The sequence below is a fragment of the Eleginops maclovinus genome, chromosome 2, assembly GCF_036324505.1.
Source record: "Eleginops maclovinus isolate JMC-PN-2008 ecotype Puerto Natales chromosome 2, JC_Emac_rtc_rv5, whole genome shotgun sequence".
Lineage (NCBI taxonomy): Eukaryota > Metazoa > Chordata > Actinopteri > Perciformes > Eleginopidae > Eleginops > Eleginops maclovinus.
Window position 1 is genome coordinate 9,067,128 of NC_086350.1, and position 27,222 is coordinate 9,094,349.

General features: G+C 41.6%; 2 protein-coding genes across 3 annotated transcripts in view; one reads left to right on the top strand and one right to left on the bottom strand.

Annotated features, from left to right (window-relative positions):
* Positions 1–25,054, top strand: part of LOC134874951 (potassium voltage-gated channel subfamily D member 2-like) — a 32,315-nt gene extending 7,261 nt beyond the window's left edge. The window contains exons 3-7 of one of the 2 annotated variants that reach the window (XM_063899259.1): positions 18,685–18,847; positions 19,295–19,390; positions 20,279–20,377; positions 21,385–21,605; positions 22,941–25,054. In XM_063899259.1, the coding sequence (XP_063755329.1) occupies positions 18,685–18,847; positions 19,295–19,390; positions 20,279–20,377; positions 21,385–21,605; positions 22,941–23,118 (757 nt within the window). In that variant the 3' untranslated portion in view covers positions 23,119–25,054. The remainder of the gene's footprint in view (positions 1–18,684; positions 18,848–19,294; positions 19,391–20,278; positions 20,378–21,384; positions 21,606–22,940) is intronic. The other variant, XM_063899265.1, reaches the window with a different exon arrangement.
* On the bottom strand, positions 24,983–27,014 carry LOC134879784 (dopamine D2-like receptor). The gene is made up of 2 exons (XM_063906292.1): positions 25,467–27,014; positions 24,983–25,141 (listed from the first exon to the last, which is right to left on the bottom strand). The coding sequence occupies exons 1-2, from the start codon at positions 27,012–27,014 to the stop codon at positions 24,983–24,985; spliced, it is 1,707 nt and encodes a 568-aa protein (XP_063762362.1).
* Between the last annotated feature and the right edge of the window lie 208 nt (positions 27,015–27,222).

A 27,222-nucleotide genomic window follows, 5' to 3' on the forward strand; every position in this document is an offset into this window, starting at 1 on the left:
GCGGATGGAAAAGTGTACGCCATGAGCTCTGTGGATCAAATGGTGTTCAAATGATAAACCCAAGCCCAACAGCTAGCTCCTACTCTGGTGCACTGTGGCTTATTTACATACATAGCATTTACATACAGATGGAAATGACTGGTCTGGTCATGGATATTGGTATGCATACACGCATAATGCCTCCTCATCACTTTGTTGAGAGTAGCATCAGATCCATGAAATGATCAGGGTCGCAATAAATGTTGACAATTGTTGCGACTATTACTATAAATATATAATGCATTGCTTTATCTCTATTGTAAAAGGTGCATACCATTGTAATCAGAGGTAATCCCACGCTGGTTAAGAGAAAAAGGGGTGAGAGATACCACAGACTTTCCATTTTCAATCCCATACCTAAATAACACCAGGGCCAAAATGATTGATATCCATCTGAGGACATTCATTATGAAAGTCGGTCAATGTAATGTAGTAATGTAGTAGAGTCGCTCGGGTCATGATTTATGAGGTGAATATCATTTATGTATGATTGTTAGTTGGCTACTTATGAATATATTTCCATCAACTAGTAATGTTAACTAACAAAAATGGCTACCGTAAAGAGCACATGCATTTCTGAGAGTGTATTCCTTTTTGTATCAATGTTATTGATGCAAAAATCAATACGCAAACAAGACTAAGTGCTGGTAGTCTCAATCGTTTAGGTATTGATTTATCCACCCCTACAGCACAATGCCTCTTCACAAAACACTAGCAGATGTATATGAACCGCTTAATATGCACCAATGCAAAAACACAACCAAACGAGTTTTACAGAAATGACAGGAAAAACGGACAAACGCGATTGAGCTAGCAACGTTTATTTATACCTGTGTATGCGTAGCGTTCACCTTTAATAAATAATAACGTATCTCGTATTGTGTCTTCTGCTAAATCCCATGGCGTTGAAAACAACCTGCAGCATTTCCTTACCTGCTTTTCTTTTTTTCCTTTGCAGTGCTTTTCTACGTCAGAGCAGCCTCTTATTTATTTCATTATTTTCTATGCCACCAACGTCTTGTCAATATGGTGAAGAATTATGTGTTTCCCTTCCCTTGCGCTTTGCATCCTGGAGTCCTGTTGTCACTGCATCTGGTTTTTGTACACAAAAAAACCCAAAAACAACAACAACAATATGACATGTTGATTAGGAAGTCTTAGAGGGGCTGGTAGAAAGATGTGTTACCTTTGAACAGAGTTTCTTTGTTTCTAGTCTTTATGCTAATCTCTGTCTTTACACATAACACACATTTGTTTTATGACCTTTAAGAACTAATTGCTTTAATCCAAACCCCAATGTCTTCCTTAACCTTACCGAGTCTTTTCGTGCCTAAAACAAAGCAAACCTTAACGAGAGCATCACATTATAAAACTGATTAGGTATTTTTAACAGCTTTTGGTGTCCCAGATACAACAAGTAATTAGACAATGCTTTTATGTGTTGTTCTGAAGTGCAGGGACATGCAGCGTATCTTGCCGTTGGATAAAGAGGAGTTGCTTCTCATCCAACTCAAAATAAGAAAGCAAATTAACATAATTCCGAAAATGTGTTACAATTTATTTAAGATGAGGTTCACCGAGTTATCTTCCTTTTGATCAGAAACAATCTAAATAATATTTTAAAGGTTATTTTAATACATTCCATTATATCACTCGAGCCTCTCCTCCAACAAAACATTTTCACTGCTGGAACACTTTTATAAATGTAAGTCCTGCTACTAAACGTTCCCTTGGAGAGACATAATGTAGCTACTAGCACTCAGTTGTTTAAATTTTCATGCTCGGGGTTGCACTGTAAGGTCAGAAAACTAATTATCGACTCAACATGGTGTTTAAACAACAGAGGAATGAATTGGTCTGAATAATTCCCACACGTCACATTAGCATTGTGTAGGGGGGAAAAATCACCGTAATAAATTGTAGAGTCAAACAAATGCAACTCACTGGCCCTTCATTTGTTACTTCAGCGTAACACTTTAGCTAATCTGCATACAGAGAACAGAGGGCTGAAACCTGTTTTAATGTTCACTATGCCTGTCTGAACTGCTCCCTCACAGGGCGTGTAATGAGTGCGGGTCGAGGGGAGAAGCAGTTGTTCCTTTATTTTTAGATGCCACTGTCTCTATGGTAAACATTGCACTAGAATTCATTATGCTGCATTTACCACATGTAATCCAGCCTTTGCCCCACGCCTGACCTCCAAATCCATCTATGCAGCACAGATGTAGGGACAAAAAAGTTATAGGGAAGATGATGATAGTCCCACCCATCACGGTGAAAAGTGTGGGAGGGGTGAATTGCACTTTGCACCGATTTTTTTCTCTCCGGCGCATGGGACAGCATAGCAAACACAATATCTTGAAATGGTGCCAGCTCCTCTAATGCCAGACTGTGAGTATCCCTCCCCCTGACATTTGTCTCTTTATCAAAAACGCCCCTCAGCCAAACAACCCAACATCTGCGATCAGCAGCGATTCAGAGATTATAGCTAACAGCAATCATCAGTCTGCTGGGTGAACGAAAAAGAATTCAAAGTGATATAACTTGTGCTCACCTGAAGAGTGATAGGATATCACTAAATAATGCTTTAAAAAGGAAGTTATGCTCTTTTTAAGCCTCTCAGCAAAACATGAGCCGGATGAAATGAAAGAAATGTATAACATTGACTGTTCCCCCAATTTTTAAGGATCTGCACTTAAATGCCATGTAGAATCTATTTATTTCACACTTTTATTCAATAAAAGTGTGAAATGTTACACCAGTTACTGTCTTGTATCCTGTGAGAGTGTGAAATCAATGGGGACTTTCATGTACCAAAGACAAACAGAAGGCATGGCTTGTCATCAGTTTCTGAGAGAGCGGGGACACTTTGATGCAAACACATTAATTGAAATTTGGTTTACAGCCCATTCATAATACCTGAACGTGAGCAGCTTCACAGCAAAGTCATGAATATTGATTCAGCTTGTTTGCCAGCTTAAAGCGTTGTTGATGAACTGTCTCATTTTTGTCGGAGCTGAGGCATCTTGTGCCAGTTTACAGCACCAGGATACCACAATAAAAGCTCCTCCTGATCAATAGTGATCCCACTTGAATAAAATCCTCAGTTTGCTGTAAAGGCAGAAAACGGATCTCTGTAAAGCGCACAAGCGTGGCTTTGAATCGAGCTGCCCATACTTGCCACTGTTAACCCAGTTTTTTATTGTCGAGTCTTTGCCAGAGGCTCCATAGATTATTAGTTTCCGTATGCAGAATGAATGATAAGAGGCGATGTCCCATTTCAGTTTAGGTATTAAGAGCTTCCTCCCGTCTGCCTCGCAGGGAGGTCCTGCTGAGATGAGGGATGTCAGCCTGTCACCCTGACGCATGGCAGCTGTTTCCTGCCTGCCCCAGCTTCCATAAATAGCTGAATATATCACCTAATGTAGGCCATTTGGTCAAACAGAAACTAAACAGGGCATGTGCTCCAGGGCTATAATTTCCTCTTTCCCCCCAAACAAATTTCTCATGAGCAGGTCTGGATATTTTCACTTTTTTTTTTAACTGTCCCCATGCACAATCAGATGGATGTTACATTAAGCACCAATCATATAGTGCTATTGCTTGAGGTTAGCTAATCACTCAAACCGACCTAATGCGAGAGCAATTGATTTGTAAAGGAGAAATATTTCTTATAATTCTGCTATCTGTATACATTTCTACACTTTCCATCATAGGCTACGGTACATTGGATGCATAAAATCAATCACACACAACAATAAGATGCAATTGAATTACTATGGTCTTAAAGAACTAGCACCGTGTTAAATCAACACTTTACTGCCACAGTCTCAATAGGGAAGAAGCATTAAATCTTCACAAAGGGGAAATGGTGATGATGCTTTTATTGTGCCCGCCACCTGTAAATTCAGAGCAGTCACATGGCAGGTTGAAGGCATCACATATCAGTGTCTGTCTTTTGTGTGTGTATTTCAATGTAATTTACTAACCCACAGTGATAAACCACCACATTTTTCCAGGTTTCCACATAAACAGACAGCAGGGTTTTTTGTTAGCAGCACTAGCAGTGTGGTTCTATGAATGGCAATGGATGTCTGCTGGTTCAGTCCAGCCCTATGTTCCAGACCATTGGATCGATTTCCTTTAAATTTTGGACAGATATTTATTGAACCCAGAGGATACGGAATACTGGTTCGTAATTATATTTTGGTGATCACCGACTCATCTCTAGCGCCAACATGAGGATGACAGTGAGTGAGACGCCTCAGTTCAGATGGTTTTGCTTGAAAGAATGGTCGTGTTACCCTCGTTGTAATAGTTGTAATATTCTTTTGTTGATTTGTTGATTTTATCGAATCTGAAAAAACTGAAACGTTGACTTTAATTAAATGTTTTACTGTATGTCACCAGATTTCACATAAATGTATTAGGTTGGTTCAAAGCAATAATTTAATATTAGTGCTTTCAACTAACCGACTCAAAATTGTTGGAAAATTGTGAAATGTGTTGAAATAATACAATCAATTAAAGTCAACGTTTCAGTTTTTTCCATCGTTTGTTTTCTTACACTCACATTTGTACAGATATAATACACACATTTTGAGAGGAACCAGAGCAGAAGAGCCAGCCTGCCCCAGTTGAGGGTTTGGTGGCTTGCTTAAGGGCCTCGGCAATGGTGTACCAGTCCACACTCCGTATTTCTTTGGTTCGATCGGGATGTGAACTGGTGACCCTTCAGTCCTAAGTCCAAGTCCCTACAGACTGAACCACTGTCGACTTACAGCAGCCATTGCATGATAACAAACTAAAGTAAGGTGACAAATGCAGTGTACATTGTGCTAAATTGAGCAAGCTAGCATAGTCATTGTGACCCTATGGGAATTGTGACATTACCGTTTATCTCGAAGCATACCCTCTGGCTAAGTAAAGTCTCTCAGAGCTGCTAGTCTATATATTTTTGTCAGTAGTAACAGTCTGTCAAGTTAACTTGGTGACAAGGCTAAAAAAGGTAAGCCCTGGTACTTCTTGCTCTTTGCTACTGGATGACTTTTAACATGTCATTGAGCTAATTTCTACATCACGGCTGAAAGATATCATGTCAGTGGATTAGTGCTCAGCTCAGGACAGTTTTCTGTCATTCTGTGCTAGCTTCACATTTGGTGGTGGACCGTTTTGTCACAGAGCAGGAGCTTTTGGTGGTGAAATATTTGACTTTATACTTCCACAGCATTACATTTGTTAAGGATATTTGACTGTTTACTCCACTATTTTTACACCAGTAGTTAGATATTAAGAGTCATACAAAACATTCGATCAACAAATAATATATCAGTCGACATTAAACAACTGGAAAATCTGACAATAGTAAGATGGTGACTACAACAAATGCTCCTTACGTATCAATAATAATAATAACACAAATCTGAAAGGGGGTCAATCAGGATTATGAATACCTATTTTGATATCATAAAGTACATTTTGCTCAAGAATTATGTTATTATGTTATTTTTCATTTCCAACAAATGAAAGTAGTGAATACACACTCCAGGGAGTAAATTAGGCTTCCAACTCACAAGGTCGCACCAGGTAAACATTACTGAAGGATTGAATTGGCAAATTGTCATCACACTCAGTCAATGCCTTTTGATGGTTGGAATTCATTGACTTAGAAATGGCACAATTTAATAGCTTTATTTAGACGCCAGCTACTGTATATTGATATGTTTGCTTGGTTTTATTGAAGTGTGGGTTTTGCTCCCACCTTAAGGATTTTGTGCCTGTGTATCTCTCAGCAGGCATCCAACACAGGAGTGCCTCAACTGCTTAAGGATAGCATTTCTATGTGGGGATTTTTGTTTCTTTTTCAGGGTATTAGAGGGAAACCGTAAACAGTTGATTATTATTTGTATTTTTCCCCCTTAGCCAATTGTCCGTAATCCCTGTGGAAGAGCTTACGAGTCAGATTTCTGGCATGCAATACCTTATTTTTACATAACAACCACAGACAAATGGAGTTGGTGTCATTTTTACTAACTACAGACAGCGAGCAAAGAGGAAAGCAGCTCAGATAGGAAGCATTAATACAAATAAAGCCGGACATTGTAAAGCGATTTCCGGTCCAGCTTAATGTCTTTTACTTGGATATTGTGCTACACTTTCACCTGCATAGAAACACAAACTGTGTACACTCCTGATGTAAATGCTTAGCGTATGCGATCCTCGAGTCCTTGCTCTCCTCTGGAGGTCAGAGGGGAAACATGCATGAGCGTCCTGGGAGACTGATCCAGCATCGGCCTCTCCAATGTGACATTCAATTACCTCCAAAAGGTGAAGTGGTCTCATTGTGATTCTGAATCAATTCTGCATGCAGTTTGCACAGGTTTACTCCTTCAGGCTCTTCTAGATACTTTTGTGTACATATGTTGGAGACACAAAAACAAGCTGCGTCGCCGCTGTTCCAACTCCCATCTTCTTTTCTGTGAAATGGCATCCATCAAAGTTAATGGGCTGTAATCATCACCACAAATACACTGTCACACGTCCCACTGCTCGCTCCCGAGTATTCAACTCCCAGTCAATGGGATGTAAAGACTGACAAGCGTGAGGAACACAATTTCCCATATCATTATCGATTTCAAGTAGGATTTGGTAGAGAATCCTAAAAACTGAAAAATCTCGTCTTTTGAGAGTGCGAAGAACCCTTATCAGATGTGCATGTGACATCACAAAGTCGATACCACTGACGCTGTATTTGGGGAACGTATCAACATTGTAATCTTGTTAAATAATTCTTATTAAAGTATGTCACTCAGTCCCGACCTATCTGCTCTGGTAGATTATTTTCTGAAGCAGCCAATCCTGCCAGCTTTAAATCAGGATTTCAGCATATAGTGTATTATCTACTTATCTCCAGGGTGTATGCTGCTGGACGTCTGATTATACATTACACAGGCACACACACACACACACACACACAAACACACACACACACACAAACACACACACACACACACACACACACACACACACACACACACACACACACACACACACACACACACACACACACACAAACACCCACCCACACACATGGACGGACTACTCTTTCAGTGCCGGGTATGGCATCACTCCAAGAGGACCGTCCCTAAAGTATTTGTGTGTTTGATAGGATGTTTTAGCTGTAGCAGCCCCAGAAGACAATTTGTAGGCCTCAACAGATGGAGTATTCCAATTAGAAGGCGGGCGAGTGAATGGGAGTGATGGGAGAAAAACGTTCCAACTCTTCTTCTCTCCCCCAGGACAGATTGCTAATCTTAGAGTACAGGTACAAAACCAACATCACTAGCGTTTTGGAAGGGAAACATACGAAAAAGATAAATAAAAGCTAGAAAGCAAGCGTCTCTGATTTGATTCCTTAACACTACACAGTCAAAGCGTTGAATTTGATACAGCTTGCTCCTACTCCACATCTACAGTATGTAAAAATATCTCCTTCTGTTGTCTGATTCTTCAAGGGCAGACGTCCCACAAAGCAATTGCCTTGCCATCAGCCAAGACCAAAAAAAAAAAGGAGAAGAAATGAAAAAGTGCTTAAATATAGCAACCCCCTGGGATAGTGGGAGGGAGGGCGTGCTGTAGTGTGATTAAAATGAATAACCTTCATTCAGACACGATTGTTAACGGCACATTCGAATGTGTTGCAAAAGCAGTGCCTGTCTTCAGAGTGTTAACATCATTATTCATCAGGAGCCTGTCCTCTGCAGTGACCAAGACGAAGAAGTTATAAATAATGGGAGCTGTGTCATTAAGTACACATACATTCTCCCACTGGCCCGGGGTCAGTTTAATTCAGGCTCCAGCCCCCCCCTGCTGTGAAAGTAAATTTAGCTATAAACATGTTGATGACTGATAGATTGTGTGGATGCAAGGCCAATTTTCATCTGCAAAATGACCTTTTAGTCGCGTTGTTGTTGTTCAGCTCTTGGCGCCGAGTTATTATTTTTCGTGTCATTTTTTGATTTGACAGGAGAAGTCTCGTGGAGTGAAATGGAAAAAGTAATGATGTCCCCATGCGCAGGAAGTAGTAGTGTGGTGCAGGTGGGGAGATGGTGGCGTCAGCTAGCACAGCAGCTCCATACTCTTCCCCGGGGGCCAGTCAGCAGCTGTTAGAGGAGATGCAGCTCTTCCCAATACTTCCCCACAGGTTCTCGCTGGTTCCTGCTACTCGCTGTTATCTGGCCTCGCTGCTGTCGCCATCCTGGCTGCTGTCCACACTCTCTGAGAGAGCGCTCAGTACATTTTTACGCTTCGCCACTCTCTCTGTCTCACCCCAACCTCCGCTATTCCCCTCAGCTTCACTATGAGATTTTTGAAGTGTTCCTTTGAACTTGCAGCTGTTTTTTTAAACGGCTGGAATTTGTACCTTCATGTTTGTTTCAAAGACACCCTCTGAGGAATTTAAAAAGCTTCTTTCACTGGCATGACAAAAAAAGGGCCATTTCTGTATTGGGTTCTGCATCTACTTACAGTATCCCATCTGAGGCATTAACCATCCTGCACTAGACTGTATTTTGGCATGTACAGGAAAGCAAACCTGAAGATGTGGGGCTGCAGCTGTTCGGTGCAAAAAGCTGATATAGACATTTTAAAGTTGCAACTCAAACAGAATCCAGAAGTTTTCTGGTGTTTAGCATGAGGAACATTGATCATCCCCCCATCATGTAATATCCTCAGACTAAGTCTTTTTAAAGCTTTTATAGAAACATTGACCTTCACAGAGACTGCAGAATGATATTCAATCAATCAGGGAAGTCTATTCCTGACTGGGAATAGTAATTAGCTTAAACAATCTGAATATATGCTCCAATTAAGCGCTTTCTTTATCAGTAAATGGAGTTTGCTCAGCATTTTAGATAAAGAATTCACAGGGTCCATCCTCTTAAATGTGAGGAGGTGCCACTTCACTTTGTCTTTTATAATTGGAAATTAAATAACCTTTTGTTTTTTAACTGTTGGTCAAGACTTTATTTTTCAGGTGTGTTGATAGGCATTTTAAATGATTTTATGACATTAAAGTATAAGAGTTCAAACAGGTGACAGATTAAAGAGACACTTAGTGTGGTATTTATGTACATTTCCACAAAGTTTGGGTATGTGAGAGATAAATCAAGAATGAAATGTCAAAAAGTGACGTTCATTACTTCTTTCAAATTCCAATAGTTTGTAACTCAGCCTATGTTAATCATTTTAAGGCTCAGAGCAAAGATTACAATGATGAAACCAGAATCAGGGGTTATTTCTGTACCTTTTCCAGAGCCACGTCCTTTGTTGCAAATTAAGTCCTCCTTAAAATGAGAAAACTAATCTTCATTTGTAAAGCTGGTGCACTTTCAAATAAATGTTTAAAAAAGCACTCTATAGATGAATAGATACTGAACATAATCAGCTAAATGGCTACAACAGGCACATTTAAACTAAACATGCAAATGTTTCTTCATAGTAAGGGAAATATTGCCAAGAGCGGAAAAACTGACTGGGGCCCAAAGTCTTGTGAGTCTGATCTCTGTCGTTAAAAAAAGATGATTTTTAGATACTGTAAGTCATGAATGCACACGCTGCAAACTCAGAGTAAAGGAACCATTTGTTGGAGGGAGCTGATATCCAGCGGCTGCTCTGTGTGGAATCGCACATCAAAGTTAATCTTTCACCGTCTGCTCTGGCGCCGCGGAGCACTAATCTGCTGTCAGTGTAATGAGGCTGCTGGACCCGTTCTCCCTTCCAACACAGAGGCACTAATGCACAAGAGTTTTCACATTTTCCTCTCCTCAGTCACCTGACCACACAACAAAGGGTATGGGGGTCACTTTGAAATCCCATCAGGTCAATACTAGTTGACCATTTGCATCGATCGGCATGTACAGTATGCAACAGTAAGAGACCTGTTGGATCCATTTTGTCTTTGTGAGGGGGGGCGGGTTCAAATTGCAGAATACAATTGAAAAACAATACAACTAATTATATTAGCAGTGGTGGAATGTAACTAAGTATTTACTTTATACTATAGTCCATTCAATTTGAAAATGAAAGCCAATATTGTAATTTTTACTCCAATATGTTTATATGAGAGCATTAATTCATTTACAGATCAGATTATTAGCTAATACAAACTACACATCAACTTATAAATATACTATGATATATTATTAGACGTTAAAATATCCAGAAGCAGTATTTCAAGTTATTCAAATCAGCTTTACCTTTACCAGCTACTGAATGCATGCATAATCATAATCCAGTATTTCATATATATGGTTCTTAATAAGTGGCCAGTAGGCTTAATAAGTACAAATCATTTTGTAATTTATGGCCCGTGTTGGTGTATGATTCTATGCTGTGCGGAGACTTCTTCATCATCTTCACAAACATTGCTACAAGATATACCTCAGTACTTAAAGGGGCCCTGTTATGCTCATTTTCCATTTCATTTTTGTACTTTGTGCTTCTACTGTGACATGTTTACATGATTAATGTTCAAAAAGGTCTTGGTTTTTTTATTTTTATGCACCTCTTTTTTTTCACCCTCTGCCTGAAACCAGAGCCCAGTCTGCTCTGCATGGTTAGCTGGCTCTGTTGTGATTGGTAAATGTCCTGCCCCTTAGCCTACCATGTACAATGTGTTGGAGTCCTAGCCATTATGAGTGTTAAATAGTGATGACACTATAGACTACAATCAAGGCGTTTCAGGCAGGGGCCGAGTGTGTGGGAGAAAAACTCCCTCTGGAGGGAACTTTAGGATTTTAGCCTTTGCAGACCATTTACATGCACCAAAACCTATATAACACTACAGGAAAAGGAAAACCCCAAAAAGCACAATAGGGCCTCTTGAAGTATAACATCTGAATACTTGTTCTACCACTGACTATGAGCACTGATATTTCTAATGCTTTTACTGCAATTACTACTTTTTCTTTTCTCACATTTGCTAATCTCTCAGTTTCACCTTTAACCCTGCCCCAGGCCTCCACACACCAGGGGTGACGTAACTCTCCGCCAGCTTGATCAGAGCTTCTAATGTTCAAGAAAATGCCACCACTCCCTGCCGATTAACCTATGATGAATACTGAATGAGTTAATTAGCATAATCGCTTGAGTGTCTGATGATTTCATTTTATTATCACATTCTCTCATAATCCATAGCGCTGGCACCCCTTTGCGCTTTCAACCCGACTTTCATGTTCCTTTGCCCCCCCACCCCCCACCCCCCCATTCAGCCAAGCAACAGTGTTATTGCATTATCAAGGCATTATGCAGACCTTATGAGAATATATTTTTAGCCCCTGGCTTTCTAATGTAAGGAGGATGGGTAATCTAAACATGGAATTACAAATTACTGTGTGCAGTGTTTGAGTCAGTTTTTTCATCACGGCCTTCTAATGCAAGACATCCAGACCGTAACACACACAAATTTTAACTATAACAAATTTGCTGTTCCCAGAATAGCGTGCTATTTTGTGTGTCCGTGAGGATACTTAACCCTCGTAAAACTTCTATTAATACAGAACAGCCATTTATCTTGTAATTAAAAGAAATCGCCAGGAGGAATTGGTTGTAATCATGACGACGGGAAGCTGAGGTAGAGGTGACTTGGCACATAATAGCAGGGGAATAGGGCTGCTTTTTTGCATAGGACAGCAGTTGTTTCTTAACTGTCAGCAGGTGTAGACTGAGAGAGGAGAAGAGCAGAAGAAAAGAAAAGTGTCAAGCAGGGCTGTGCAAGCACTGAATGATAATAGAAAAGGAGGAGAAAAAGAAAGAGAATGAAGCGTTTCATCTCCATCTCATAGTTGGAGGCAGGTCCAGGCAGAGGAAGGGTGAGTCAAAGTCAGAAATGGAAGAGCGGTAGAGAGGAAAGCTTTTTATCATCCCAGACTCTTAAGAAGATCTCCCAAATGAAAGAGGGCGTGCATGCTAATGTCAAAGCCTCGGTGATAACTAGCCGCCTGGTTTCCCCGGGTTGAGGGTTAAGCTGGGATTTGGAGGGCTGAGGGAATACATGTTTGATATGTGAGCAAGAGAGATGAGGTGCCTTTGCCAGAGCTATACGTGGGGGATTATTCTATACGGTTTATCTGTGTCTGCATGGGTAAAACAAAAAGGAATGTCTTCTGCCTTTATTGGTTCTGTATAGCTCCTGAGTCTACACGTTGAACCTTCAGTTTGAAGATCACAGCCACGTCGACACTGCTGCATCACAACGTCTTCACTTAAAATGCATTAACACAGAGTGGCATGTAGCCATGCGTGCAACGGCTGTTTCCTTAAACTTCACATGCTAACCTTCAGCTTTTCTCAGCGCCTTCCGAAAATCTGCAGGGACTGGATCTCAGCTGGATTGTGGAGAGCTTATAAAAACTATCTCTCACATCTGCTTCGAACTTCATTTTACTGCATTTAAACATCCAGTCAGAGCGATGAAGTCTGTGCATTTTTTTCCCCACAGAGTTGGCGCTGTTTACCTATCTCAAAGTTGTCCTTCCCTGTGGCTATTGTTCACAGTTACTCATACTCGAGCGCTCTGTTTTTCCTACCGCACGTATAACACCAGGCAGTGCGCTCCTCTCGCTCCCTGCTATCTCTGCTTCCCTATCTCCCCATTATGTTGTGTAGTTCTGCCAGCCTCTCCTACTCTCCCTTATCACCTGCAGTGAAAATCTAGCAGGCTAATCCCAGCGCCTGTGGGATTCCCTGCGCTATAATGATGTATATCTGAGGGATAGCATCAGAGCACAGCCCTATCAGCCCACACACTCCTAATCCCATCAGTCTTTGGTGTCCAAACCCAGGAGAGGCAACGTTTTGGATGTTGTGCTCCCGGGTCGCAGCCAAGGATGCAGTGCAGAACATCAGGAATGATACGTGGCGTTTAGGGATCATGTTAGAGATCATGTTCATTTATTGTGCTTCTGATTCTTGAAACCTTTTGCTGTGTCTCCCCAAAGGGTTGCATTGCAGTGGTTCACGGTGTAGCTGTGCCTCTGCATTGAACAAAAATCCTTCAGGGTGATTGCCACCGGGATGCTGCCAGTCTCTCTGGCATAACACAGATTTTATTTTACAGTCTGTTCACGGTGGAGATAGATAAACACAGTGTGTATTTAATATTTGAACATGCTGACCAAAACACAAAACAGATTTACATTTGCTTCATCAATAATATAGATTTATGGTACACCAGAGAGTTTTCCTTTATTCGACTAGCTCCACCTCGCCCCTGTTCATCTGTAAATGGTGCAATCTTTGTTTGCTGCATTTCTCTTTTCCTACTGTATGGTCAGATTCATGATGCCCATTGGCACAGAAAAGAACGATCATATAGCCTTTCTTTTCTTGTTTTTACACACTACATTTTTTATGAGAGCTTTTAATATGACATAACCACCCTCAAGACCTCTTCTGCAGCACACCATAAATCTCGCAGTCTTCACAAACACACCCCAGAAAATTTATATCGCCTTGTCGCTCATGTAAGTATGCCTCTGTGACATGCAGGCAGCACAATCCATTTTCTGAATTCATAGTGGTATGACCATGATGGAGTTCATGAGGAAAATTACATTCTTTTTGGGAACATCTATTATTTAACTGTCAGCGAGGAGGAATACTGTGCTCTTTCAGCCTTGTGGAGAATAAACGGAGAAGCATATTGTCATAGAGCTTTGCTCCATTCGCACCTTGTCATATCCCGTAAAAAATGTAGCCTCTCCCGGTTGGTCAGTGTAAAGCTTCATCACTTCTGTGTCAGAGCCTCAGATAACATTTTAATGTTGTGTCCACTCTGGCAGTCTTTGATCCTGGGCTGTAGCTTTACATTTCACATCACGCTCCAGGATCTTTCCCCACTTCAAGTATATCCGATACTTCCCGACCTTGCCACTCTCCCTTTGTCCCCACACTGTTTTAATGCCTCTCTCTGTCATTATCAAGTTTTGATTGGTACAGTCTTCGACAGTTTGGGAGTTTCAGGATAATTGGCAGGTTTTGGTCTCAGGTTTGGAGGGCTTGTCTGTGCTGTAGAAACCATTGAACTGTGAAACAGAGCGAGTGAATTACCCCAGGAAGCACTGATAGGGAGCTCAGTGTGCGATGGGATGGCTGTTGAAGGTCAGACGGTGAATATTGCATTCAAATAATTTATCAGTGACATGCTGATGACACTCGATGCAGAGAGTATTTGAAATATCTTATCCTTTTTGAAATGATAAAAAATGCTAATGCCATTTCAGACTGAAAGTGGCTGACCTTGACTTTTTTCCACAACAAAGTGCTTTTTCAAATGAACGTCTTACTTTATCATCTCAAAGAGCATTTCATAGTAAGTCCACAGTGACTCAACATGCACAACGGACGCCAGTGAATGAGCCTCAGGGCGATTTTCCCTCGCAGATAATAAGAAACTGACGGAGAGTGAGATGTGAATTCCAACCGATCTCATGAAAGAAGGTGAGATTGAAATTAATTTCAGATTCATATTCTCAGATTGCAGGCCCTCCCAGCAATCATTGGCACGAAACAACGGATAAGATGATGCATGAGATAGAGCGGTGTGCTTAATTTATCTCAATTCTAATCAGCTGACAAATCAAAATGCTTAATGTAATAATCAAATTAGTTTCATTCCTTTGATTCTCACTGAAATATCAAAGTGGAGTAGATCAAAGTACAGTTTGAAGAGATGTCTATAACCATGACGGATTTAATGGAAAAGCACCCCCAGTCGCTCGAGTATCTTTATCATAGGGTTTTTCTGCTTTTGAACACTTTGACCTTCATGGATCATCACTGGAATCGGATGCTGTGAAGACATTTATTCCCTTTACTTTTATTATAGCAGTTGACTATAGTCCCTTCTGCAGGAGGCGAGGTAGTTTCATGGTAAACCCCGGGAAGTGAAAGCCAGAGGTACCATGACAGAGGTGCCAGTGGATGATTGGATTTTAACGCTGGTGACAAAGCCCTCTCAGCTAAAAGATCTGTCACAATCCTTCTTGGATCCTAATTGTCAGCGCGGTTAAGCTGCGGGCTGTGATCCCTACTGCAGTGTGAGTTTGTGGGACAGCAGGACTTACTTTAGACCTCTGTGATTACATCGGGAACCTAAGCCTGTGCTCAGTTAAAAGAGGGCTTTGGAAAGTGTTGCCTTTCTCCTGCCAACCCCCCAAACTCCTTGATCAGTTGATTTCTGTTTGAAGCAGTTCAAAGATCAGATTTTAAACAATTAAGACTCATTGTATCTGGAAATATCAAATTTAATTGTGTTTGATTTAAGAAAAAGGACCCTAGTCTGCCTCTGAGAAGGGAATTAGACAAATGACGTGTCTGTAAAGTCATCCAGATATCCTGTTTTTTCATTTTTTTCTGCTCTCGCTTCCCACTAACCAGATGGCAGTCAGATTTCAGACACAGGCTTCTGGAAGACAATCAAGAAACAAGATTGCTTTTTTGGGAAAGGGGATTGGTTTAACTAGATGTCAAATTAAGGGCCTTTTCACACATACACGCACATATTCACACACAAACAAACAAACAAACACGGTTATGTTTCCGTGCCTGCTTGCTCCTGTGTGTGCGTGTGTGTGTTCCTGTGGTTCCGGGCATACCGAAGTTTCCAGATGTCGTGCTCGCTGTGTGGCGAAGAGGTCATGTTCAGAAATCTGTCTCAGATCACCCCTGATGAAATACCACACCACCTTTAAGGTCAGCGGCACAAACTCTGCCACGCAGGTTGATATAGGGACTCATGAATGTTTGATTGGTCTATTACCCGAGCCGGGCGGAGACATTCATCGCCCGCTTCTTGAATTCAAATATACCTTTTAGTCTGACATTTTTCTCACACTGTCTGAGACGAAGCCCCACTTCCTCTCTCCTCCCCTCTCTCTCTCTCTCTCTCTCTCTCTCTCTCTCTTTCTCTCACACTGCTTTGGGCTTCATCTGCAATGCTGTCATCTCACTGTAGGACAATTCCCCAGAATGCGCTGTTTTTAAGAGCGGTGCAATGCGAGCGCAGCATGGTTTCAGGTGGGTGGAACTGGGGAATTGATACTCAGTCATTCAGACAATCCTCTTCCTCCTCTGCAGGGTGGATAAAGATCTGGCCATCCATCTTCGTGTCTCACCCATGTCAGTTCGGGCTCGGAAACGTGGGTACCTGGTAGTCAGAGACAACAAGAACAAAGCAGGAACATTACTTTAATCTCTCGTTGCTGCTAATTCCTCCCACTGCCGCCATCCTGGAGGCACAGCTTTGTGTATCTCAGCTTCCCCCTTATGAACAATCCATCACTGTTAGTGTTTCTCTCCAGAGGGCGCTTGTTCCTTCCTTTTTTTTCACCTGCTCTCAACTATCCTTTGCTTTCAATAAAAAGCACTGCGATATATTGCATTGCATCAGGCAGCATCCTCCCAATCTTCCCATTGGCATAAAACAGGTTAGCAGTCACACTAGGTGAGAGAAAGCTTTCTTGCTTTTTTTATGTGGATTTCTTAATAGGCCTCTAACAGTACATCAGGAATGCATAATTGACACCTGCTGTTAGGCTTTTTCAGTGATTACATAGGGAGATGACTTGACCCGTAATGAACTGGAAAACTAATGACATCTGTGTGAGATTACTCAACTAGAAAGCAAACTGTTGTACATGAAGTCTCATCGAGCATGATATTAAAATGTCCACTTTTACATCTTCCCACCCAAGCTCTGTAAAAGCCCAGGCTGTTGGGCCAACGTTATGGAAACCTGAGGCTAATGACTCAAGCAGACGGCTGTGGGCATTAGACAACTTCATTTATGAAATAGTCAACCTCCCGTGTAGCGATACATTCACATTACCCTGCCTCACTTGAGAGACGCGCGGCTGTCACAGCCACTGAGCAATGCTGATGTCCTTTCCTACCTGCATTCATCTTACTCTCAGGAGGTAATGGTCTTCTCAGGTCATTTGCGCATTAAGGATCTCGATCATTCATCTAACCCACCTGCAATCCTACTGGTCCTCTGCCGCAGCACACAGAGGGATGTTTAGAAGACAAGGAAAACACACATGCTCTGAATCATTTATTTGCTCTCTTTTTCTACTCCCAGTGCTGCCTGTGGCCTAAAGTGTCTGCAGAGGGCTATTTATGCACAAGCAGGTCATGTTCGAATGATTTGTGAGTGTAATTTATAGATTTGCGCTTGGAAGAAATTAGGGTTTTTACCTTAACATTTCATGCTGTTGAATAATATTCACCTGTGTGGCAACAGGATGGCTAAATCTGGCAAAATTATAGTCTTGATAGGTAGTAAGTTGCAGAGGGGTAAAGTACAAATTTTAAATACACAAAAAAACCTCAGTCTTGAATCATGATTGCAATAAAGAATCTGACTCTTAGCAGTAGAGTTTCCCTTACTATGGTATGTTATTTTCCCATTAAAGACCACAAAGCCAGAGTTACAACCATAATACGATAACCTTGTTCGTCACGGAAACATTAACCTCTCTCAGTGTATCGTCTGGTTTTATTCTGAACTGAGAGCAGCTGCTTGAAACAGCAACATGAATATTAGCGCTGAACAGAATGAGTGCTGAACATCACGTCGGTGTGAACAGTGTTTGAACAAATAGTGTTGTACGAGCAGCCTTTTCAACAGTGCAAATGCTTCACTCAAAGTCAAGTTTATATTTAGTCGCAAAGAATCCTTATAATGAATTGAATGAAACAATTAAAACAGCTGATTTATGGTCTCTTTACTAAGTGGCCTCGGACGTGCCGGAAAATCTAAAGAAAGTGAGATCATGAAGACAGTTTGATTTTTGCTTTACCTTGAGCGCAGACAGGCTGATAGAGGACGGGTACATTAATCTCTTTAATGGAGATGATTCAGACCCATCTGACATATATACAACCATTAATCTGCTCATGCTGAATGTAGCCTGTTCAACATGTGTAAAATGTCAAAAAATAGAAGGCATAGATTGGATCAATGTAGCGCACAATTTCCAGAGAGCTGCTTTTCGCTTTATCTCCAACATGGACGGTTTTAATGTGTTTTCACTGGGTGTCTGCATTTAGTATTCAAGTCCATTTTGATGTGGGAAGAAGAACAAAACACACCAGTGGCTGAGGCCCACACACACATTTCTCTAGGGCTCGGCATCACACTGTTCCTTTCCCCTTTTGCTTTTACTTGATGTGATACTACTCCCCGTATCTTTCACACGCTGTTTGGCTAACAGAGGTCACAGGGGATATGTAGCGCATTTGGTCGTGATGTGAAAGCATTAGCCGGTGCCAGCAGGTGTGTAATTATATATGAAACAGGGTTTTAAAAGAGCAACATCAAGATGGCATGCAGAAAGTAGGCCAGGGAGAAAGCTACTTCAGAGAAGTCCTATTTATTCCTCACCAACTTCAAATATGTGACTTTGTATTTGAAATAATCCAAGGTCACTGTGACTATTTCAAGACTTTTATAAATAACATCAAACAAACAACGACGTTACATGATGAAACAAACCTCGAAAGCAGATTCTTTCAAAGGAATATATTATTTGTTCTTGTTTTTTCACCCGGTGTGCTCACTGTTCTCTGTCTTCTGTGTTTCAGGTATGGGGACATGGTGCCAAAAACAATTGTGGGCAAGGTGTTTGGGTCCATATGCTCTCTGAGTGGTGTACTGGTCATCGCCCTGCCTGTCCCTGTCATTGTGTCAAACTTCAGCCGGATCTACCACCAAAGCCAGCGGGCGGAGAAGCGACGAGCCCAGAGGGTACTGACACCCCCTCTCCCTCTCCTTCTTTTTTCTCTCTATCTGTCTTTATTCTGCGTCTATCTGCCTTTCTCCTCTGTCCCTGCCTTATCCACAAGTAACAGAATGACAGGGCAAACACTATCTTTCAGAATATTAATCTGTTATTGTGTTTCGGTGTATGTGTGTGTTGGATGGGCTCAACTTCCTTGAGTCAGTGGGAGAAAGTAATAAGAGAGGGACTGACAATGACTGAACAAATGATCTTCAGAGTATAGTGTCAGCAGCTTTTCAATAGCAATATGTGCATTTCTATCTCAAAGTGTTTGCTATGGCAGAAATTCCTAATGGTTGAGTTAAGCATGGCCTCTCCCTACTAAATACTGTGGCTGCCGGAGGGAGACAGCATCAATTAGCCTGACAGAGAAACCGTCAGAGGCTAAAACAGAGGTCTGTTTGTTCAAACAGAAATCTCGGCTTGCTAGAATCCGTGCTGCGAAGATTCGAGGCACTAATGTCTATATGCGCTACAAACAAAACGGGCAGATCAACTCACTGGAGGAGGTAACGGAACCAAACAGCGGCTTGACTGACCGGGGCCTCGCTGATGCTTGCATGCTGCTCTGCTCGGGGGCCATGCCACCACACAAGGGGGAGGGGGGCGTCTCATGCTGCTGTCATTCCAGCGCTTCAGTGTGATCGTCCTCTCTCTTACATCACACCTGTCAGCCGCGGCATTGACATGCTTCCTCGACACTCTTTCTATCCATACAGCAGGAGGGCCAGGCAGGCGCAGCTGCCTTCTGGCGGAGCACGGCCATTACAGTCACACTGACTCATGACAAGCTCTGCATGTCTGTCCAACAGGGTTTGGAGGGGAAGGAGGGAACCCAAGGCTTACTGGACAGTGGGCCGCCTTTGGAGGCTGTCTGCTCAGCCTGCATCTCCTCTAAACTCTGTCTCTGATCTGCTGTGTGTTCTGTGTGTTATTTCTAGAGCATCCAGGTTGTAATGCAAACTAACGCAACATACCTTCCATCCCAGAGCCGTGCAGAGCTTCATCCACGTGTGCGGTGTTGTTGTGGTCAAGAATCTGTGACGTGTTTGGTGCAATCTGTCCGATCTGTGTCTAGGTGTGCCACTGCTGTTGCACTGAAATGAGCTCTAATTTGACATTTCTGGTCCTTCTTACCAAATCAGCGTAATGGCAAAACCAATTCTATCAGTGAAACATGTTGTAGTCAGCCACTGTCTCTATGCATCTTTAAAACATCCTCATCTCACCAGGTTCTCAGTAGATTGGCTGCCGTGCTACAGATCAGCATTTCAACCCTCAGTGCTTTGTGTACTTACTCTCCACTACATCACCGAGCTGTTGCCTGACACTGTTTCTGTGCTGAGTGTGAACCTGCTCATCTACACTGTTGTTTCTCTCACTTTGTATGTTCCAAGGCCTCCAAGGAGGCAGGACAAGCCCTGGTGGCCAAGGCCCCCAGCCCTCCTTTTGAGACCCAACATAATCACCTGCTGCACTGCCTGGAGAAGACCACGGTAAGATATATTTTCTTTTTCTTAAATGCTGTGTCCAAGAAAAAACACACACTCACTCATCGATCAGTCTTACTATCTTGGTAACAGATTTGAGACAATCTAAAATAAAATAGCCTATTTTATGTAATGTAACATCACTTCTGTCTGTGCTGTATCATGCAGCAGTGCAGTCCAGCTAAATTGTGTTGCAAATAGAAACAAAGTGAGTTGTTTCATCCATGCACAAACTGTACATTCTATGTTATATGCAGCACGTGTTAAAAATAGCTGTAAATGGGGCAGGGAAATGTTGAGTTCCCTCGCCAGCAACATGCTAAAGATAACATGAATCAGCCAGCCAGAAACATTACGCCTTTCAAACAAACAACCACACTTCAGTTTACACGATGTATAATTTAGAGACGTAAGAGCGCCCATAATGCTTGGCTGTGACATGATTTTTACACTTGCAGCTCTAAACCCATGGACAGGCAGTAAATCAGTGTCCCTCCTTACACTGTAGATGATCCTCTCCCAAGTGAAAAGCTTGCTTGTCATCCGGGAAAAGCTCCAAAAAGTCTTCTTGCCATTCAGATGGCAGCGCACATGTTTACATTAGGCCCATCATGGCGTGCATCAGATGGCAGGACTGACAGAGGGAAGGTATAAGACAGGAGGCGCGATTCAGAGCGTGGCATCAGATCCTGCGTGGTTCTTCTGCCACCTGCTGGCTGCGCCTGAAACACATTTGGAGCCTGACCTTCAAGTCATTCTCATTTGTCACAGGGATAACAGTTGTGAATGTTTTCACAGATGGCACTTCATATGGACATCTGTGCCAATATATTTCTATTCCCGTGATGACTCATTTTCAAATTATTAAACCATTTTGCTGTGGATTCTGTTCAGTCTGTTTAATCTTTACCGTGCAACATCTTTAGCCATTATTTAGTGAGCCAATCATCGATGTAATAGAGTGATTCATGAGCAACATTGAATCCCAAAAATTCTGCCATCTTCCTCTGCAGAACCACGAGTTTGTGGACGAGCAGACGTTTCAGGCCAACTGCATGGAGATCTCTGTGATGAACAAGTCGGGGTCCTGTGCGTCCTCGCTGTCCTCGTCTCCACACGGCCTCAGCTCGTGCTGCTCACGACGCCACAGGAAGAAGAACAGCTTCAGCCTGCCCAGCACAAACAACCAGGAGCTCAGCACCATACAGATTCGAGAGAGGCCAATGGCCAACAGGTAGTATCCTCTGCTTGACTCTAACGACTCATACTGTATAGACAATATACACCTTGTTGATTCCATGCTGGAAAATCAGCTTATTTATACAGGTATATAGGTGAATAACATATTATAAGGAAGGAATAAAACATACTGTTGCTTTCCTATAAAAAACAGGTGTCTCTTTATTTAGTTTTTAGGGTTAAATATAAACTATAAAGGGCTTCTTTTGATGATTCATTATATTTAATACATTTTTATGAATAATCAAACAAAGTTGTTTTTTTCTTAATTTGGAGAAACATGGAGTCATTTGGACAGCTATGAAAGTTGTGTGATTTCACATGATAGTCTTAAAGGGCAAATTAACACAGTTATGTTAACGCTACCTCTTCTGTTATCTTCAGACAGTTTTGGTTTTATTCTCCCTGGTCTAAAGAAATCTGTCTTTGAGATTTCTGCTCACATCCCAGGACATTGGAACTGAATGCAATTTGGTTTGTGTTGCTCAAAGATAGATAGAGAAATAGCAACATGTCTCTCCAGAGACAGTTTCCCTAATCCACAGGAATTGCAGTTTTCAGTGAAACTACTGCAAAGAAATATTCCCTCCTTCTGTGAAAACTGTAGAACAGCTTGTTCTTTGGATTATCCATTGCAACAAGGACACTGTGTTTGGTGTTGCTGGTGACTTTGATGCTGTAAGCTGCCGTAAATGAAATTCAGGTTACCTTTATTATACAGCATAATTATTAGAGATTAATAATACAAAAAAAGGCTGTAAAATATTTCATTCTGACTGTGAGCAAACCGGTTATTTAACAAATTGGGTGAAATAACACCCATTAATCTTGGTGCGAAAGATACCACATACATAGCTGATAATTATTTTTCATTGGTTTGCCTGTTATCACAGGTTATCTTCTTCTGTGAATCCTAATTGCACGTGCAACACGACCATACACACAGTAAATGAGGATGTATTTATCATGCATCTGAAAACACATTTAATTGGAGGATTTCAATGTGTTTTGGTACAAGATGGATCACATATAAAAGAGTTGTATATCATATATTCAGCAGAGCCATTCTCCTCGTTTCATATAGAGAGTCCTCCCACCTCTTTAATCTCTGACAAAGTAGAAATCTACCCTGAAAACATGGATGTATGTTTAATGAGCAGTATGAGACAAAGCTCCTTTATGTATTCCGTCAAAGCATGTGAGTATTTCTGAATCGTGGCTTTAATACTGAACTGTAAAACAAGAAAGAACTCTGTGTAATGCAGGCTTTGTGTAATACATTCACAAGGTCAGAGCTCTCACCTGCTTTCATCCTGTGTTTCTTTTACAGCCGCTCCAGTCTGAATGCCAAACTCGATGGGACTGCGCCCTTGAAATGTGACAAATCCTACATCACTCCTTCCATGGTCAGCCTCTCTGCCCCGGTGGTGACCTCATCGGACGGGCACGGCTCCACCACCACCTCCACATACTCTCAGAGCAACATTGTCCGAGTATCTGCCTTGTAGATGTCATGCTTATCTGATCAGCTAACTGGTCTCAAGAAGCATCAGATGCTGAGGAGAGGGACCACCGAGCATCAACCTGCCATAATCTAGAGGGATTATAAGATTAGCAGAAATCTGGGTTTTTTGAAGTAGTGATCTCATCTGATGTCAAACTCTGCATGGTATTACAATGATGTGGACGGCTGCCTTGGATATATGAGCGAACCAGCAGATCTTGCTCCATTAAGCACAGCAGAGCAACGGGAGTGATTGGATTGCGTGGTTATCGTTGTTGCCTAAAAATATCGAGAAAACTTTATTTTTGAATATGTAATGTTGTGGTAATTCTTGTCTTCTGGTTCAAAGGAGGAGAGGCAGACGTTACAAGGTCACTCATCATGGCCTCTGATGACAAAGCACACATATTCATTAACCGAGGGCCATCTTTGTGAATATTAAATCCGAATACTTACACAGAAGAGACTTTCACTCACTACCCACTTAAATAGATTGTTTTGAAACCCCTCAATTAACTGCTTTCTAATAGTCCCCTCACTGTTGTAAATTCAGAAAACATGCATCCACTGGAATGGATAACTGTTGTGAATATTCATTAACTGACTCATTAACTGGTTGGTGTCATCGCTTGATGAGTAAAATATGCTTCGCATCATGACATGTTTGTGAAATGTGCAAGTGAAAGTCAAAATGACAAAATCTGTGTTAACTTACATATTTGACATTCTGAAATGTGAAAGCCATTTTCATTAATTAACAATTGATATTGCGAACTATACAGGGTACATGCAGTATTAGTTAGGTCACAAGGTAGAACTACAAGTTAATGTTCTCTGCAACACTTAACTAATACTAACCCTAATGTTGACTTAAACCATATGAAAGAGTGTTGGACATCAATTCCACTGAGTTGCTCTTAAATTCTAATATCCATTATAATCAGCGAGACTTGGTAGATTTCACTGTGTTAAAGGACCATTTTGTACATTTTTCATATTGTAAATATCTCAGTCAGACTTTATCAAATGCATTTGAAGTTGGCTTCTCTTATTTCTAGATTTAGTTGACAGTTGTTGCCATACTATTTCTGTCTGTTAACTGGTTGAATTAAGGATTTGCATGCTGTCATTGCAGAGTTCTGTTTTATTAAAAGTATGTCTTCTTGTCGGAGGTTTGTCAGTAAAAATGAGATTAATGAAAGGAAATACAATGAGCCTGGTATGTTATGATGTAAATTCTTTGCTTTTAATGAAATTAAAATCTTGTCATGGGTAAGGAAAAAGGGATAAATAATCACGCATTGTGCATTTGGTGCAGTGGATAGAATAAATACTGTAGCTCTACTGAAAAACCCATTAAATGACCCATGTCTTGTGTTTTTAATAGGGCGCAATTAGGTGGATTTCTTCATGTTTTGCTTGATTACTCAAAGAGCTAATAATAATAGGATGAGATAATAATTAGGTGCTGCTGGAGGACATGTGAGGGCCTGACTGGCCCAGCGGTGGGTCTCTGCTGCGGGGTCTCTTGAGACAGACAGGCAGGCCTCAATGATTGTTTGACAGAGCACTCCGCTGTGTCCCCCTGCTGAGCACACTGCGTAGGACCAGGCTGTTTGTCGCAGCATGCAGCGTCTCCGCTCTGCCGTGTTAAATAACCGTTGTGAAGTCAGGCTGCATAAAATCTAAGATAACACAGCGGCATATAAAATAATAAACCTCCTATACACAAATAAAAATTCACACTTTGACGTCTGGGGTTTAAATGTGTGTCTGTTTGAAAAATGACTAGAGAAACCATTGTAGTATTCAGTTACATATTGTATACTGAATATGGTCTAAAAAGATAGTAGTCAGAAGCGAAAATATTATAATTTCTTACTGAATCTGGACACACATTTTATTTTTAACCTCCCAAACTCCGTCCTAAACTGAGGGTTCACTGCTGCATATATTATGGGGTTACTCAGTGATGTGATGCAGGCGACAGAGACTGACAGGATCTCCACGTCCTGAATGACTTTCACCTGAAAAATCACAGAAAATGATAAAGTGTTAGGGAGCAGATAAGACTTTGAGTAATTCTATCAATCCAAAGAATAAAGCGTTTGAACCTTGGGCTCTGAATACGTGTCAGATGTGTATATCATATTTTATGCAGAAGCAGCACCTTTACATTCAAAGTCTGGATATATAACTGCGGCACAATCATGACATTCTTAGAAAAGTAGAGCCCGGATACTGTGAGAGGCCCAAATAAACACTTCAGTTAATCTTTCATCCACTTCAAACTGAAACTTTTTACATACACAATGACAGCAGAAGTTCAACCCTCACCAAACAAATACGTACCGGTCTATTTTTTTTTCTGTCAACAGCAAAATTCATCAGGATAGTGGTGATAAGTGGTAGCCAGAATAAGAGGAAAGTAATGATTATGTAGCCAGCACGCTTCGCCATTTTGCTCTCCTTCTTTTTGCTGGATCTCTCTCTACTTGATTTGGAAGGCATCATGCAAACAGCACCTTCGACCTGGGTGTCTTGTTTTGTAGCTTCTGCTTCTGGAGCATTACTTGAGCCGTGGGGTAATGAAGACCCCTGATCTGCTGTAGAAACATTCAGTGTTTCTCCTCCATTGTTGCTCTTATCTTGTTTTGGTTCAACCAGTAAAACAGAAGTGGGTTTGGGATTTTCTAACTGTGCAGACGAGTGAACACGGGGGCTGGTTTCTTTCATTTCAGAAGGCACTTTGTCGATTTTCATTTTTTCTTTGGACTGCTTTTCAGTGTTAAAATTGCTTGACACCTTCTGTGGCTTTGTGGTTGAGCTCTTAACACTAGCAGCAGCATCTCCATTTGATGGTTTTGCTTCAAATTCTGTACCACAGGGATTGAGCTGCTGTGTTTTAAGAGGCTTCGTCTCAGACTGCAATGCAGGGGGATGAGGTGTTTCTGTTTCCAAGTCAGATATCACTAATGTGTTTTTTAATTCTTTTCTAATCTCTGAACCGAGTGATGCACATTGTGGAGCTTTTGTCGAGGCCAGTAGAGCATCAGCAGGATCTTTGTTAGAAACATTTTGTTCAGTAGGTATCACTAGTTTCCCCCCAGCAACACATTTGCTCAGGTTTTGCTCTGATTTTCCGTGTCCGTTTTCCACTCCTGGGGTATCTTCTTTCTTCTGCTCATCGTCTGTTTTGTCTTTCTTTGAAAGAGGAAAAGAACCGTTGTCATATATTTTGCGATTGTGTGTTCTCACAAGGAAAAATATTCGTGCATAGAATCCAATGATAACACTAATGCAAGCTGCCCACAGTGGGAACAACATGTAAAGTCCAAAGGTGTCATAGCTGGATGATGTTTCCCCTAGTAATCCTGTGCATCTGTCATGCACCGGAGAGTCCTTGATGAGTATCAGACAAAAGGCAGCCACCAGAATAGCCAAGGTCCACGTTAGAGGAATCAAAACCACAATCCGTTTTCGCCTCTGACTCATGGAGAAGGGTCGGGCGATGGCCTGGTACCGCTCTGCACTGATACTGGCCAGAGTCAACAGTTGGATGCAGCAGCAGAAAGAGAAAGAGGCCACTTGTGTATCACAGATTAACTGGTCTACATGTCCTCTGTGATTCACAGTTATGACGATGGTTAGCAGAATGGGGCAGTCAATCACACATCTCAGGAGGTCTATGACTGCGAGATTCACCACCAGTGCATTGTTCACAGTTTGCAGGGATTTTTGCTGATAAACTGCCAGAATGACAAAAAGATTTGCTGCAATCCCCACGGTAAATGTGATCAACAGGATCAAGCTGTTCGCAACTACAAAGGCAATGTCAGAGTACTCCTCCCAAAAGGTGTCGTTCCCAGAGTCCCATGCAGGTGTGAGCTTGCCTCTCATCTCCAGGTTCAAAGAGTCAACATGTTTAGTTCTGTATCTTCATTCTCTCTACGCCGCAGTGAGCCTGCTTTGCTTGCTGGCAGGTGATTCTCCACTGAGTGAATAATATTAATGGGGGAACCTGTAGCTTGGATAAGTATCCGCCCTTTTCATTATCACTCCACTGCAGTAGCAGGTCACCTGGGAATCCTCACTGTTAACATTCATT

What these genes read in the sequence shown, in the direction of transcription:
- LOC134879784 (XM_063906292.1), bottom strand. Translation starts at nt 27,014, where the DNA reads ATGAGAGGCAAGCTCACACCTGCATGGGACTCTGGGAACGACACCTTT. An exon ending in ACAGAAAAAAAAATAGACCG is followed by an intron (nt 25,142 to 25,466) that starts GTACGTATTTGT and finishes GTGATTTTTCAG; the next exon opens with GTGAAAGTCATTCAGGACGT.